Here is a 17,202-nt window from a genome sequence, read left to right on the forward strand (position 1 = left end):
TCATTCCCTGTAGCCTGACCTTTCTGGGCCTCAGCCTTTTCATTAACAAAATGAGGGAGTTGGGCTAAATGATCTCTAAAATCCTTTCAGGCCCCATTCAGGCTATTATTGAATCTCTGATATTTCAGTTTCTTCGGCTGTGAAATAGGGATAATACCAGCCCCACCTATGCCACAGAATTATTGAGAGGATCCAATGAAGTGAAATAAGCCAAAATTTCTGAAAATCTAAAAAAATCCCATGAAAATGAAGGATGAAGACATGAAAATAAATAAAGTTGAAGATCCCCTTGGAAAGGTTCTTAACTTGTGATCCATCAACTTGTTTTAAAAATATTTTTATATTTAATTTGATACTTAGTGCTTAATATTTTCATAAGTGAATTTCAATACAATTGAAAATATAAAAGCAATATAATTGATTTTCTTTGTAACCCTACTCATATGTATTTTATTTTCTTCATTTAAAAACATTCTTCTCATAAAAGGTTCATAGGCTTCACCAGATCTGCCAAATAGCTACAGGAAATTTTTTTTTAAAAAGAGATTGAGAAATACTGCCTATTGTAAGAACTGTCTAAATATTATAGGCACTTATAGAATGTATCACTGTAAGGAAGAACTCCTGCAGAAGGGATACAATTTTTTTTTTTTGCTGCTGTTCAGTCATTTTTTCAGTCATGTCCAACTCTTTGTGACCAAATTTGGGGTTTTCTTGGTAAAAATACTGGAGTGGTTTAACATTTCCTTCTCTAGCTCATTTTGCAGATGAGGAAACTGAGGCAAACATGGTTAAGTGACTTGCCCAGAGTCACACAGCTAGCTAGTAAATGTCTAAGACAGGTCTTCCTGACTCTATGCTAGGCACTTTAACCACTAGGCTCCCTAGCTGCCCCCATACAAAATTACAGGATCACAGATAAGGATATCTCTGTTCATTTAATAATAAACAATAATAATACTTAACATTCATATAGCACATTAAGGTTTGCAAAGTACTCTTACATATGTGAACTCATCTCAGGTAATCTTACAACAACCCAGTGAGGCAGGTGCTATTATCATCTTCATTTTACAGATGAGGAAACTGAAGGGAGGCAGACTGTGATTTTTCTAGGGTCAGACAGCTAAGTAAGTATCTGACCCAGGATTCAAACTCAGATCATCCTGACTTCAGGTCCATTTACTATGATGCTTAACGGTGGACATGGTTTTAGGAGAAAATAAAAGGGTTTTTTAATACAGCAGCAAGAAAGTTTGAGATCCCTTTGCTACCAGCAGATCTGGTAGGTTGTCTTTCCTCCTAAAATCACTGCTAATTCAAGTTACTATGGGCGCTTTGTATTTCTTTGAAGGAAAGAGGAAGGGAGAGTAGGGAGAAAGAGAGTAGGTGAATTCTAAGACACTCAATTCAAGGCTCTCATAGTAAATTTTATGAGAAATTCCAAAAGCATAAAAACGAAGAGATTTCCAAACCTCTGCTTTTCAAAGGGCCCATCCCCCATAACCTGTACAGGATAAAGTGGTAGCCTCTTGAGTAATCATCTCCCCATCATATTCCAGTGCATAGCATAGTGCCTGACACATAATAGGTACGTAATAAACCTTTATTAACTGACTGACAGGAGCTAATCTGTACTCCACGAATCACAGTTCTTAGTGTTTGTTGTTAGAAATTCCAAATGAAAACACTAGGTTCCAAAACAAAAAAACCCAAACCTCTCCAAACACTGGATTTTCTCCACTCCAGTAGAGGATGTATTTGCAAAGCCTACTACTGCAAAGCCCAGCCTTCCACTAAAAGGCTGGGAACACCCCGCCACCCCCCCCCCCCCCCCCGCCTCCCCATGGACCCATGAAATTCTTCCTGAATTTTTTGCATGAGGTTACTGTGAATATAGTCCAGAGTGCAGGTGCATATTCCCTGCCTACCTACGATAGTATCCAGAAGGCAAAGATACCATTTAAATGAGTAAGAAGTGGCTAGGAGTCAGGAGGAAAAAAAAAGAGGAACAGATTGCTGACCGAATTTATGAGAACAGTTGCCACAACTTTTGCACTTTTGCAGGTGCTGAAAGAAAGAGGTGTTAAACTGGATGAGCTAAGTGGGTGGGACAAGGGTAGGAGGATCCGAGAAAGCAGAATAAATAGCTTGGTGAACGGGAGTAGGTGGTAACGGTGAATCCCCAGAAACAAAAAGCTCCTACAAAAGAAAGGTCTCCTACTCGACCCTAAAGAAATTTGCTAAGATCAACCCCACGCTTTCATATGCAAATCAAAAGCTAACAGAGGGCTGGGCCCGAATGGGTTGGGCTGAGCTTAGCTCGCTGTTTATAGCCGGGTTACCACACCGAGGGAGCTGAAGGCTCAGAGCACACACCGCACGTAAAGAGAGGAAAGCTTTGCTTTCTGATGCCGAAGCCGGGGGGGGGGGGGGGATGGACTGGAGACAGAATCCAAGAGCAACTCGTAATTAAACCACATGTCTTCTTTGGAGGTTGGACAAGCAGACACAGCTGAGAAGCTATCCCAGTTCAAGATCTTTCAGAAAAGTAAGTTGGAGGCTGGGTGACTTACGGTTTCCGGAACCGATCATTTCACAGTCCCTGGAGAGGGATTCTTTTTCCCCCCCTGAGGAATCAAAAGAATGAACTTTGGGAGGTATTATTTTTTTGCCATTCCCTTGCTGAGCGTGGCTTTGTTTGTCCTACTGTACAACCACCAACTCCATCAGCCAAAGAATTATCAGCGGTTAAATGTATCTAATGAGCGATATTCTCTTTCTCAGTCCTGTAATGCCGTCATAGAGGGGAGGCCAACATTTATGTGGCAGAAAGTATTAGTGCCTTCATTTGGAAGAGTCTCTTGCCAAGACTACTTGCTCCAAAGTCACTACATAACAGCTCCCCTGTCGAAAGAAGAAGCCCAGTTTCCTTTGGCGTATGCAATGGTCATACATAAGGATTTTGAAACCTTTGAGAGACTCTTCAGGGCAATTTACATGCCCCAAAATGTTTACTGTATTCACGTGGATGAGAAGACAACAGCTGAGTTTAAAGATGCTGTTCAGTGGTTGGTGAGCTGTTTCCCCAATGCTTTCCTTACCTCCAAGATGGAGCCAGTTGTCTACGGTGGAATATCCAGGCTCCGGGCTGACCTGAACTGCATGAAAGACCTTGTAGCCTCTAAGGTTCAGTGGAAGTACATTATTAACACTTGTGGGCAAGATTTCCCTCTGAAAACCAATAAGGAAATAGTCCAGCATTTGAAAAGATTTAAAGGGAAAAATATCACCCCAGGGGTGCTGCCTCCTGCACATGCTATTGAAAGGACTAAATATGTCTTCAAAGAACATATGGGTCCTCGGGCCTCATATATGCAAAAAACCAGTGCTTTAAAATCCTTACCTCCCCATCAACTAGTAATTTACTTTGGCTCGGCGTATGTTGCCCTCACTAGGGAGTTTGTCAACTTTGTTTTCCAAGACCCTCGGGCCACTGATTTACTGGACTGGTCTAAGGACACCTACAGTCCTGATGAGCATTTCTGGGTGACACTCAATCGGATCTCTGGTACGTGTGATTTCTTAGTTCTGCATGCAGACCAGACTGATTTCTGTGGTGTTTTAGCCATCAGAATAATTGATGCCTTTAGAAAACGTAAGGAGGAAAAATCTTCCAGCTCCCAAGACATCATAAGCATGATTTTATATGTTTATATGTTATATGACTAGGTATCCGTTCTAGAGGTTTATATATGACATGTAACTAAGAAGAAAAAATCCTTAGAGATATGTGATAGACTTGTACAGGTCAAACTTGATAGTAGTACTTTTCAAGGCTATTATAACTATTTAAAGTTCCCAAAGTTACTTTCTTTTAAGGAGTTTTGATTATAAATTAGTAAGATTAATGTTTTCAGCAAATGTGAACTTAAAATTCCACCTCTATGTTTGGTCCAAAAAAGTCAATCATATTGGGACATTCTGTGCTGCTTCTATTGCCCAGAAAAAAAAATGGAACTCTTTACAATTTTTTTATAAGTAAGGTTACCAGTCACACAAGAAAATCTTTCTCATTATTTTATAATCATAACAATAATTGTTTTTAAGTAACAGAAGAAGGGCTTGTATTTTGATCATTTGGGGGAAGAGCTCATTTATTTAGTCTTATATTATTGATACTGCCATCAATCAAGGCCTTTTTGAAACTTCTTTTGGAGATCTCCAAAAATATTGTTTCTCTCAGGACCTATGATTTCATGAATTTATAGATGGCAGGGTGTGCAGATACCCTCCACTGATTATAGAATCATAGGTTTAGGGCTAAAACTAATCTTAGAACCCATCTAGTTCAACCCTTGTCGTCCCATTTTATAGATGAGGAGTTGAGGCTTAGAGGTAAAGTGCCCAAGGTCTCTCTGCCAGATGCAGATCTGATCTTTTTTCCTTTCTTAGCCCCAATTTCTCTTCTGTAACATTGGCATAGTAATAGAACCTGATGGATTCCCTGGATTGTTTTAAGAATCAAATGAGCCAATAGATATGTAGTGCTTTATAAACCTTAAAGCCCTATATAAATGCTAGCTCTTGGTATTATCAGCAACAAACTGGTTACTTTGTATTAAAGTTTTTCCTGCCATACTGAAGAGTTTGAGTGACTTACCCAAAGTCAAATGGTTCCTTTGTGTCTAAGAATTTGAACCCATGTCATTTGACTCCCAAACCAGCCCTTTACCCACTCCACCCCATTGCTTCTCCAAAAGGTCCCAGACAGTAAGAGCAACAGATATATTTATTTAAACACTTCCTCTTCTTCCATATATGAGTTGGCCTCAACAGACTAATCTAAGGCCTTGTCTAATATCTGCAACCTTCGGTTTGAGTTACCATGTAGAAAACTTAATCTGATAGTTTATTCAAATCAACACTTTAAGCAGGAGAACTAAGGGTGCTAAATATTTGGACTTAAAGATAAAAATGTTCTTGACAGAATAAGAATAATACTTTGCAAACATTTACTTCTGGGCTGGCTCAAGATGACAAGAAGGAATTGTTTTTTAGAAATTCTGTCTTGTAGGCTCCTCCTGTCTTTCTATAGTATTGAGCCTTCTCATTTGCTTATAACTAATTTGGCCAAAGTCCCAAATAATTCCAGGCTTTTGAAGGCAAAAAAACCCCCCAAAAACCAGACTTAAAGTCTTCTAAGCACTGATTATCTTTCCTAAACTCTCCAACTCCTATGTATAAAATGGAAAGTCCTTAGTGAGTTAAAGGAATCACACACTACTGGCTTCCACATTTGTGTTTGCACACAGTAAGCACTTAATAAATGTTTATTGATTGATTGGTAGGTTGTCCCATGTCACCCCAGTGCAGATGCTTGTACCTCAGTGTGACTCCTTCTCCTTTTACCTTTCACTCCTCTCTCTCCACACCCAACCCCCTTGTCTTTCTTTCTTTCTTTGTCTCTGTCTCTGTCTGTCTCTGTCTCAGTCTCTCACCTGTTTGTTTTAACCACAGGTCTTCCTGTTTTTGCTGTAGTATCACAGGGACACTTGATTGTTATTTGAAACTTCCTACCTTAAAGCAAACACAAAGTAGCCCCTCATCTGCCAGCCCCTGAAAACACAACATAGATGTGTATCTTGTGGATAGATACTATCTGAATTTTCCTTTGGAAAAGGGCTGAGATGGATCTAAGTGGCCAGAGGCAGTGAAATTCATAACATTGTAAGGAATTTGGTTTCACTGTCAGCTGTTGCTCCCACCAAGATTAGGAATGGTTCCAAAGCTCCTAGGTAGGGACTGATTCATAATTCATTTTTATGTATCGTATATCTAAAGCAATGGCCCGGAGAAGAAATGAAAGTAGAAAAGAAATGGGGTGGGGGTGGGGGAGGAAGAGGAGGGTTAAGCCCCACCCTACCCTTCTTAGATGGAAAGACAGGTCAACTTTCTGAAGGCAAGGGACTGTTTTTGCCTTTCTACCGATCTCTAGCCTTTAGCTTTGTGCCCAGCACCTTGTAAGCACCGAATTGCTTGTTGATTGATTAATTGGATTGCATAGTTTGTGAGAGAAACCGTAGGATCGTGTAGTATGTATGCTCAGAGATCATTGCCACTGTATCAAACATGTGGCCTATTTACGGTTGCCAAGTGAGGGGCTTCATGGAGGGTTTTTATGAGATACTACTGGGGAAGCCCTTGTTGCTGTGTCTTTCCCTCCTTCGGTAGATTTATTCTCTTGTAAATGGATTTGCGTTGCTAAGAGAAAAGAATGATCCCAGCAGGGGAGGGGTTTGGGAGGATAAAGAAACACTAAGCTAGTCTCAGGTACAAAAAATAAGGCTACAGTTATTATAAAAGAAAGAAAAATGAAGTTCCCCGAGGAGGTTGTTTCTCTTCCGTGAGGATAAAATTGTCGTTGGGGATTTTTTCTTTCAAAAAAAAAACCAAAAAAACACAAAAACCCAACAACAAACACAAACCCTAAACCTATCACTACCAACAACAACTTTACAGCTAATTATATTTGTTTCAGTTTTAAGTCACATTATTAAGCATTATTTACTTAATAGGTATATTAGGTGATACTTTTTTTTTTTTTTGGCGGAGAGTTAAGTGACTTGCCTAGGGTCACAGAGCTAGTAAGTGTCAAGTGTCTGATGTTCGCATTTGAATTCAGGTCCTGAATTCAGCGCCGGCGCCACCTAGCTGCCCCCTATTAAATTATACTTCTTAAGCAGTTTACTGTTAAATAACTTTTCTTTTGTATATGGTGAAACCGGTTAATAATACCCTTAGCTAAAATCAATAAATTTAAATCAAACTTTCTCATGAAAAGAGACATAAAATTTTTTTATTTTTTGAAACATTTAAAAAAATATTATCTGTCTCTCACCTCCACCTCCTGCCTCCATTGGCTTTCTTTCAGGATTCAGCTCAAAAGCTCACCTGCATAAGACCTTTCCCAGTCTGTCTCCCACCTTCCTCCCCCACTGCTAGTTCCTTCCGTCTGAGATTACCTCCCATTTTATAGTGTATATGTCTCTGAGGACTTGTTTGTTCTTTGGGGTTTGACTTTTTTTGTATTCTTGGTGCTTAATAAATGCTTGTTCACTGATAATAAATAACATATAGAGCACTTGAATACTTAGGTGCATTAACGCCTTTGCATTAGACGTGTTAGAGGGGAAAAGTCCTGATTCCGGAGGCAAAGGGTTCAAATCATGCCTCTGGTGTTTATATCTGTGACCATGTGTAAGACATTGAACCTCCCTGGGTTTTATTTTTCTCATTTCTAAAATTAAGGAATTCAACTGGATGCCTAGCCTATGTCTGTATAGGAGTCTCATGTGAGAAAAATAGCATTCTACCAGGAGTGCTTTCTTTCTTTTTTTTTTTTTTTGGTGAGGCAATTGGAGTTAAGTGACTTGCCCAGGGTCACACAGCTAGTAAGTGTCAAGTATCTGAGGTCAGATTTTAACTCAGGTCTTCCTGAATCCAGGGCCTGTGCTTTTTCCACTGTGCCACCTAGCTGCCCCTCATATTTTTTTAAATAAACAACATGAAAAAGGCTAAGAAACTGCTAAACTTATCTTTAATGAAGTCAATTATTCATATTTTGAAGGGCTTATGAATTCAATACCAAATCATTCTATTCATGTCAGCACACACTTATGAAGTCGTCCATAGGTAAAGCTCCTAGTAATACAAAGAGCACCTCTTGCTTATAATTGACATTGATGTGGGTTTCCAAAGTACATTGTATGAGGTAAGCTAATGAACACTGCAATATAATCCAGGAGGTGGAGGTATTATCAACATCTTGCCAATAAGATGAGGCCCCAGAAGTGAGATGAGTTGGTCCTTGTTCACAAAGAGAAGATCTGGGTGATGCCATGACTTGCACTAACTTTGATTGAAGTGAGGGAGGGTTGTGTAAAATCACCAACCTCACTTTCTTCTCCAGAGCCATCTGAGTCAAGTGGCAAGATATACATCAGGACGACTGGAGATGGCTCTAGATGTTTTTAAGGCAATTGGGGTTAAGTGACTTTCCCAGGGTCACACAACTAGTAAGTATCCAAGGTGAGATTGGAATTCAGGTCATCTTGACTCCAGGGCCAGTGCTCTATCTATACCACCTAGTTGCCCATAGGGAAGTGAATATTTACAATACTAGGAAGTGTCAAATAGGTTTCCTATCCTGGTATACTGCTCTCCAAGTCCACTTCCCAGGGTAAAGGGAGGGGAAAGAGCACCAGCCTCTGGGGATCATGAGAATCTGGGGATCTTTGTTATTTGTAAGCGTTTACAACAATTCTGCATCACAAATCTGAAAATGGGATTTTTAGAATCAGAAGAAATGTTTAGAAGATCATCTAATCCAAAATATTATTAAAAGCTTACTATGTGTCAGAAACTATGCTAAGAACTGGAGATGCAAATAGAAGCAAAAAGAAAGACAGCCTCCGTCCTCCTGTAACTTGCTTTTTAATGGGGAAAGATCCTCACTGAAGGGAGCTGAAAAGTGGAGGTTATGTGGGAGCAAAGAAGATGAAGGATGAATAGTCTGGTCCCTTCATGAAAATGGAGATTTTGAGACAAATTCCCCAATAGGAGAAAGGGGACCAAAGAGTCAGACTGAAGTATAATGGAAAAGTTGGAAGAGTGAGTGAATCATGGCTTATTTCGATGCTTCCCCAAAATTGTTTGGACTTGAGAAAGCTAAATTTTGGGGAAAAGTGATTTGTTCAAACCATATGCGGCAGGGCCCACTGCTAATTATAAAGTAGCAGAGTTGGGACTCAAAACTGAGGTCTCTTAATTTCAGATCCATCAAACCATACCAGCTCTGTCCCCTTCCAAAATGTCAGTCAACAAACATGTGTTATAGTTTAGTATGTGCCAGGTACTCTGCTAAATCCTGAGATTAGAACAGAATGGGAAAAATCCAGTCCCCTACCTTCAGGAACTCACATGTCAAAGGAGACCACATAAAATAACTATGTGCATACAAGATATTCAGTATAAATGAAAGTTGATCCTTACATCCAATGAGTTCCATACAAAAAGAGGTGAAATCATTCTCAGCCCAAAGGCAATGTCTATCTACAACAAGCAGCTGATATTGCCCAGTATAACAATGGATTGGTATTTAGTGAACACCTGAGAAATAGAAAAAGTAGCAGTTTTTGACACCTTTACACTCTGCCCCATCATTCAGGTTAGTGTTCATGGTGTTGCTAGGTGTGTGTGTGTGTGTGTGTGTGTGTGAGTGAGTGAACGTACACACAACAATATTAAAATTCAAGGTACTCTTAAGAGGAAAAGGGGAGATGGGGGGTTGGGGAAGGAACTAGGAAAGGCTTCTTTCAGAAGATGGGATTTAAAATGAGTCTGTTTGAGATAAGGCTTGAAGGAAAGTGACATGGGAGTCAGGTAGAGAATCTAGGAGGTATAGGTGAGGAGGGAGAAAATGTTCCAAGGCATGGAACCTGGCCTGTGGAGACAGAGGGAGAGATACAGATAGACACAGATGTCACTGTTGGATCTTAAGCGTATGGGGGGGGGTGGGGGAAGAGTATGAGGGGGTGGCAGCTAGGTGGAGCAGTGGATAAAGTACCACTGCTGGATTCAGGAGTACCTGAGTTCAAATCTGGCCTCAGACACTTGACACTTACTAGCTATATGACCCTGACCCTGGGCAAGTCACTTAGCCCTCATTGCCCTGCAAAAAAAAAAAAAAAGTATATGGACTGTAAGAGGACTGAAAAAGGAAGGAAGGAGATCACCTTCATGCCACTTCTACTAAGTATGGGTGTTCCTGAATGAGTCTTCTTTCTACTTCCTTACTTGGTAACCTAATCAGTTCCCATGGGTTTAATTATCATCTGTTTGCAGATGATATCCAGATCTATATATTCAGTCCTGGTCCCTCATCACCAAGCTGTCTAAAGAACATTTTGAACTGGATGTCCTTTAGGCATCTCAAATTCAGTATGCCCAAACAGAACTCATTATCTCCCCTCACCTCAACACCCTATTCTTTGGAATTTCCCCATTGCTGAAGACAACATTTTTCTAGTCTCTCAGGTTCACAACCTTGATGTCATCCTTGACTCTTTTTTTTTTTTTTTTTTTAGTGAGGCAGTTGGGGTTAAGTGATTTGCCCAGGGTCACACAGCTAGTAAGTGTTAAGTGTCTGAGGCCAGATTTGAACTCAGGTACTCCTGACTCCAGGGCTGGTGCTCTATCCACTGCGCCACCTAGCTGCCCCCATCCTTGACTCTTAATTCTCACTCACTGACAGTGAGTCAGTTGCCAAGTCTTTTATCATTCCAATCTACAGAACAACCATTGCATGAATGATAAGAATAGCATTGTAATTGTTATCTCTGACTGGAAGTCTCTGGTTTTACCCATTCTTTATACAGGTTGCCAAAGTGATTTCTATAAAGCAAAGGTCTGAACATGTCACCGCCACTACCACCAGCACCATCGCCCTTATGAATTGAATTCCAGTGGTTCCTCGTTGTTTCTAGGGACAAATATAAAGACATTTAATATTTGGCATTTAAGGCTCTTTACAACCTGGCCCCCTTCCAGTCTTCTTTTTTTCCTCCCCTTCATGTACTCTACAATTCAGCCACACTAGTCATTTTATTATTTATCACATATGATGTTTAATTTCCCATCTCTATGCTTTTGCATTAACTGCCCCACAAGCCTGGAATGCCCTCTTTTCTTATCTCCTCCTCTTGTAATCTCTGGTTCCTTTCAAGATTTATTTCAAGTTCCACTTTCTACATGATGCCTTTTCTGGTCCCTTCAGATGCTAGTGCCCTCCCCTCCATCATTATTTACCTTGTACATGCTTTGTAAGGAAGCTAGGTGATGACAAGGCAGAGTGCTAAGTTTGGAGTCAGGAAGACCTGAGTTCAAATGCAGCCTCAGACACCTACTAGCTGTGTGCCACTGAACAAGTCATTTAACTTCTGTTTGCCTCAGTTTCCCCAACTGTACATATGGGGGATCATAACAACATCCACTTTACAGGGCTGTTAAAAGTATCAAATTGAATATTTGTAAGGCACTTAGCACAATGCATGGTTAACAAATGCTTATTCCCTTCCCTTTATGTATCTTGTAGATAATATCTGTATGTCTTGTCTGTAGTTAAAATGTAAGCTCCTTGAGGGCAGGGACTGTTTCACTTTGTCTTTGTGTCCCCAGTGCTTGGCACATAACAAGTGCTTAATGAATTAGAGTATAGATTTAGAGCTAGAAGGAACCTTCAAGGTCATCTAGTCCAGGACTTCCTAAAACTTTTTCCACTCTCTGTCCCTTTTCACCTATGGCCCCAGGTACATAGATATATAAAATAGGTATTCATAACTTTTTACTGTTGCCAAATTTTTCACAACCCTCACATTCACCCCTCCCCATATGGGGTCTCAACCCACAATTTAAGAAGGTAGGAATCTAGTTCAATCCCTTCATTTTACAAATGAGGAAAATCTCAGAGAGGCTAAGGACTTTTCTGTGATCACACAGCTACTAAGTGTCAGAAGCAGACTTTGAACCTCTTGGTACATTAGGAAAGGATAAGTCATTTTTTAAGCACTGTAGTTCTAGCCAGGTACTCATTACAACTTTTATTTCTTATGTGATTTTGTTTTGCATAGATAATTTGGATACATTTGCCTTTCCTTAACCCTTTTCCTCTATTCTCCTTCCCTTCCTTACTCACCTTCATTATTTCCCCCGTCTTTGCATCTCCAATCACAATAAAAGAGGTTGGGAAGCAAATCTGGATTAGAGAAAATTTAATTCTATGTGAGATTCCAATCACCTCAGGGTTTTCATTTCACTCTGTTTGGGGTTTTTAGAGGGTTTTTTTTTTTCCTTAAGAGCAAAGTACTCTGTTAAGGATCAATACAAAGTGGTGTTTGTGCTTGGACTGTGTCCCAGTCTACTCTGTAGCATGTGCCTGTGTGATGCAATAAGAGCATTTTGTTCCATGTCTAGAGGGTTTGTAATGTATTCTTTATTTTTCCTTATTAGGAATGAACAAGACCACAAATTCCTTTCCAGTTCCTAGTCTCTTAGCTAAGAACAACAATAGTGAGCATTTATGTAGCTCTTTAAGGGTTACAGTGTATTTTATGTTATCTCACTGTATCCTCACAACTCTGGAAGAAGGTGCTATTGTCTCCAGATAAGGAAACTGAGGCTGAGAGAAATTAAGTGACTTGGCTAAGGTGACACACTTGGCTCAGTGTCTGAGGCTGGATTTTAATTTAGGTCTGACCTGACTCCAGATCCAGCACTGTTTGCTTTAGCCAATCTAAGGCACCCAAGTTTATATTAATGGGGGGGGGGACCTAAAAGTTTTCATTAGGAGACAGAAGATCAGGATGTGATGATTAGCTTTGTACTTTACTTGCCACATGGCCTTGGGTGAGTCAGTTTCCCTCTGCACCTTGAGTAGGTTGAACTAGATAATCTTATGTGTTGGTTTTTTTTCCTGTTCTTACATTTTGTGGTCTTTATGATAATTAAGTCGGTTAAAGTACTTGAGTTTCTCTTACTACTCAGTACCCATTCAGCCCTGCTCCATATAACATTACTAAATTATTCTGGTTTCTTTAACATACTCATTGGGTACCTTCTTCCATGCTTTTGATGCAAGGCTTTCCCTGGTTTCTAGTTTAGATTTGATTTGATTCAGCCAATTGTTATTAAGCATATATTCTATGTGAGGCGTGGTTCTGGGGAGAAAATGAAGAAGGCCTTGCCTTACTTGCATTCAATCAGGAGAACCAGAATGTATACAGATTAAAAAAAAATAGAAAATTTTATCAGGAAAGAAAAACACAGCTGAGGGCATTGGAGAAGGAGAATACTTCCTGGGCTGAGTCTTGGAGGGAAGATAAGGATTCTGAGAGGCAGAGATGGAAAAGGAGTTCATTCCAGACACAGAAGACACAAACTTGTGGGAGAGGGAAATAAAGTTCAGGGAATAATTAAACTGATTAGTGGGAACGTGGTATCTATGACGGCAGGGAAGGTAATAAAGTTTCATTTAAGATAAGAGCCAGCTTATTATTGTGGTTCAGTTGTGTCTGACTCTTCCTTGACCCCATTAGGGGTTTTCTTGGAAAAGATCCTTCTCCAGCTCATTTTACAGATGAGAAAAATGAGGCAGACAGGGTTAAATGACTTGCCCAGGGTCACACAGCTAATATGTATTAGAGACCAGATTTGAACTCAGGGAGATGAGTCTTTCTGACTCAAGGCCGAGAGCTTTATCCACTGTTCCACCAGATTGTAGAAGAGCAGGCTGAGAAGTTTGCATTTTACCTTAGAAGCCATGAAGAGTCGCTTGGGAAAGAGGTAGAATGGAAAAAATTTTCCCAGGGAGTCATGCCCAGAGATACTCTGGATGGGGAAGAATCTGGATTCTGTACCTATGTTGCCACTCTATCTATTTACCTATTGCATCATCTTTATCTATGTAGTCAGTAGCCTCATGGCAGAAATTTATGATACATTACATTGTCCAACATGAAAGAGGCCTTCGAGGAGGGGGGGAGGGGAAGAGAGTATACAGCATGATGTGTTGGAAAGGGCATAGTACTGGATAGATGAAAAGAAAAGAATGGCTATGAAATTAATCGAAAGAAATCAGAAACCTTTCACAAGATATACTACCTACTGAATGGAAACATTGCATAATTTAAAAGGTATGCGTACACTACAGAATGGTTTTTGGAGGCTTGGCAAAATCCAATCTGGGTGTGGACGGATCTAGTATAAGCTTTTTTAAAGCAGTACCAAAGGTGTTTCCCATAATGGCTGTCATTTTTGTGGGGATCATTGTTTCCAATTAGTTTATGATAAAGACAAACTCAGAAGCACCTTTTTACATTTGTGAATTACAAAGTATTCCTCTGACATTTATATAACATTTTAAAGCTTAAAAGACTTTTTTACATATATATATTTTTTGTGTGGCTTTTTGTGTGTGTTCTTTTGTTTTTGCAGGGCAATGAGGGTTAAGTGACTTGCCCAGGGTCACAAAGCTAGTAAGTGTCAAGTGTCTGAGGTCAGATTTGAACTCAGGTCCTCCTGAATCCAGGGCTGGTGCTTGCGCCACCCAGCTGCCCCACTTTATTACATTCTTGCAAGAATGGCCACACACTAGAAGAGTGGCATGCTTTGCCACAGCAAACTCCTCTTTTTAATCCCTAATCGTCTCACAAAGGTGCCTCCTCTCTTTACCTCATTGGTTGAGGACTAAGAGCTGTACAATCTTCCCAGAATGCCGCTACATATTTCCCCTTAACATGTCCCCCCTCCCATTACATACATCACATGTTTGAAAATGCTGGCAGTCTCTGCCTTTGGGGTGTTGGCAGTTAATATGCATGAGCTAATTAAGCAAGCGCTTTACAAACCAGCTTTAACCTTTGGCACACTTGGACTAGCTAGACTACTAGCCTTGAAGTTTACTTCTATATCTACTTTAAGGTACCTACAAGACTATCTTTTAGCCTTAAAGTCCCTTCCTTCAATCCTCCTTTCTTACCAAGACTCCCTCCCTGTCTTGTTTTTTTTTTTTTTTGAGATAACAGCATTTTTCTTGTGGGGGACTTTTTCTTGCAATTATTATCTGATTTGATCCACACAACAACACTGAGAGGTAGGTGTTTTTATTGTCCCCATTTTACAGATAAAGAAATCGAGGCTGAGTGACTTGCCTCTGTGTGTGTGTGTGTGTGTGTGTGTGTGTGTGTGTGTGTGTGTGTGTGTGTGTGAATTAATCATATCCAACTCTTTGTGCCCCCATTTGGGGTTTTCTTGGTAAAAAAAAAAAACTGAAGTAGTTTGCCATTTCCTTCTCCAGCTCATTTTCCAACAATAGGTGAAATTATTTTGCCATTAGATAAATGTAAAATCAAATGATTCCTAGATGAGGCTCAGTTGTCACTTCATAATCAACAAACAAAACAACGATAATATCACCTCCTCCAGTCTTACCATTTCACTCATGGTGAAAAAGAAGGGTGGGCTTGTCTGGTCTTCATTGGTAGAATAACACGGCCAGTCAGAGGTCAGGAACCTTCCTGGGCAATTGTTCAGATCCTTTTCTCCTACTTGGCCAAGGAGAAGTGATGGACTTTCAATTCTTTGGGGTCACTGGAATACTGATGCTTAAGGGTCCATTTCTTTGCATATAGGCTTCACCTTTCTAATATCCTTCCTCCCTGCCCAACACTTCTGAAATTGCTCTGGAAAGAACACTATATTTGGAGTCAGATAAACTTAATTCAGAGGCTGCACATTTTTTCCCCATCTCTCTTCTTCCTGCCCTTTCCTCTAGTCAAACACTTAATATGACTCAGGGGAAGTTGCTTAATTTCACTTTCACATCTATGAAACAGAGACAAAGATTAGCATTAATACCTCTCACAAAGTTGTAGTATAAAGTAACTGTAAAATGGCAGCTAAGTTTTGGCTATTTTTTTTTTTTTGCGGGACTATAAGGGTTAAGTGACTTGCCCAGGGTCACAGAGCTAGTAAGTGTCAAGTGTCTGAGGCCGGATTTGAACTCTCATCCTTCTGAATCCAGGGCTGGTGCTTTATCCACTGTACCACCCAGCTGCTCCCATAATTTTGGCTCTTTTTATTCACCCATTTCTTGTCTACACTTTTAGTGGGAGACACAAGCAAGTGACTCAGAGCAAAGATGTTACTGTATCATGTTGAAGAAGTAAAAGAACAGCATTTCTGATTAGTTGGTGGCAGAGTATGAATGAGGCTTTGACTGTGGTTGTTTCCTGATGAGATATCCATCAACCAAGGCCTAATTTTGTAGCATAAAGAGGAGTGAGCACATCGCTTCATTTGCTTGCTTTCAAAATATTAACTGGCCGTTTTAGTAGCAAGCATTCCCTCAATATAATATTCAAACAGGAGTAGCAATATAGCCAGATCTGAGTTTATTCTTTAAAACTGTCACTAGGAAGCTGACAATGAATCTTCTCCCCCTGCTAGACACAAGGGACGAATTGGGGCCCAAGGTTTCCCCAAGTTGTTGCTGTAAGGTCCAGGTTCTCAAAGTGTGGTTTGTGAGCTGAAAAGTATCCCCATAGATCCTTTCAAGGGGTTTCATGAGGTCAAAACTATTTTTAGAATACTAATTTTCATTTTTATTTTGGTAAATATTTAAAAGGCTAACTAGGTGGCACAGTGGGTAGAGCATTGCAATTGGAATCAGGAAGACTCATCTTCATGAGTTCAAATCTGTCCTCAGACATTTATTAGCTGGGTGACCCTGGGCATGTCATTTAACCTTGTTTGCCTCAGTTCCTCATCTGTAATATGGGCAGAAGAAAGAAAAGTCAAACCTCTAGTATCTTTGCCAAGAAAAGCCCCCAAAATGGGATCACAGAGTCAGACACAACTGAACAAAAATACTGATCGATAACACAGTTCTTCGGGGAGGGCTCACAATAATTCTTAATAGTGTAAAGGGGATTTTTTGTTTGTAATGAAAATTCAATAAAGAATCAATTGTAAAGAAAAGAAGTGCAATGTTTGCCATTTCTAGACAAATTGTCTTTTTTTCTTGTCTGTTATTTTTTGTTTCCTACATCTGTTCTTTTGTACCATAAAAACAAGTTATCATAGCACAAAAAAGTGTGAAGGGGTTCTGAGACCCCAAAATTTGAAAACTGAAGTATGGAAGGGGTAGAAGAAACATTTCCAAGATATATTGATGCCCAGTTTTAAAATGTGTGCCATAACTTAGGTTGCCATGTGAATTCAAGGCACTCTGTTTCATTCATGAAAGTCTAAAACATAGTCATAGGCAGCACAGGAACTTTTGATGAAAATTTCTGACAGTTATGATTTCAGACACACTGAAAAAACCAGGGTTCTTAAGACCAACTTTGCTTGTCCAACAGTTTTCCCTCTGCTCACCTTGCTAGATGACATTGGATGAGAATATTCAGATTATTTTTTGAATCTTATTATACAGATACAGTACTAATTCAGGGAAGAGAGGTAATTCTGCAGACTTTGGAAATGACCCTAACCTTTCATTGTGATTTCAGGATGTACACGTGAGTGACAATAGGTGGGGGGAGTTAAAGGTAATGTCATGAACTGTAAGGTCCATTTTGTGCC

At 39.9% G+C, this 17,202-nt stretch overlaps 1 protein-coding gene across 5 annotated transcripts in view; it reads left to right on the plus strand.

Moving 5' to 3' along the window:
* GCNT2 (glucosaminyl (N-acetyl) transferase 2 (I blood group)) overlaps positions 1-17,202 on the plus strand; it is a 132,451-nt gene that overhangs the window by 81,884 nt on the left and 33,365 nt on the right. The window contains exon 1 of one of the 5 annotated variants that reach the window (XM_043965934.1): positions 2,199-3,571. The exons of the other annotated variants lie outside the window; for them this stretch is intronic. Coding sequence (XP_043821869.1) covers positions 2,647-3,571 — 925 coding nt within the window. The 5' untranslated portion in view covers positions 2,199-2,646. Of the gene's footprint in view, positions 1-2,198; positions 3,572-17,202 lie in introns of those variants that run through there. 5 annotated transcript variants of the gene reach the window in all.

Source organism: Dromiciops gliroides, chromosome 1 (assembly GCF_019393635.1).
Source record: "Dromiciops gliroides isolate mDroGli1 chromosome 1, mDroGli1.pri, whole genome shotgun sequence".
Taxonomy (NCBI): Eukaryota; Metazoa; Chordata; class Mammalia; order Microbiotheria; family Microbiotheriidae; genus Dromiciops; species Dromiciops gliroides.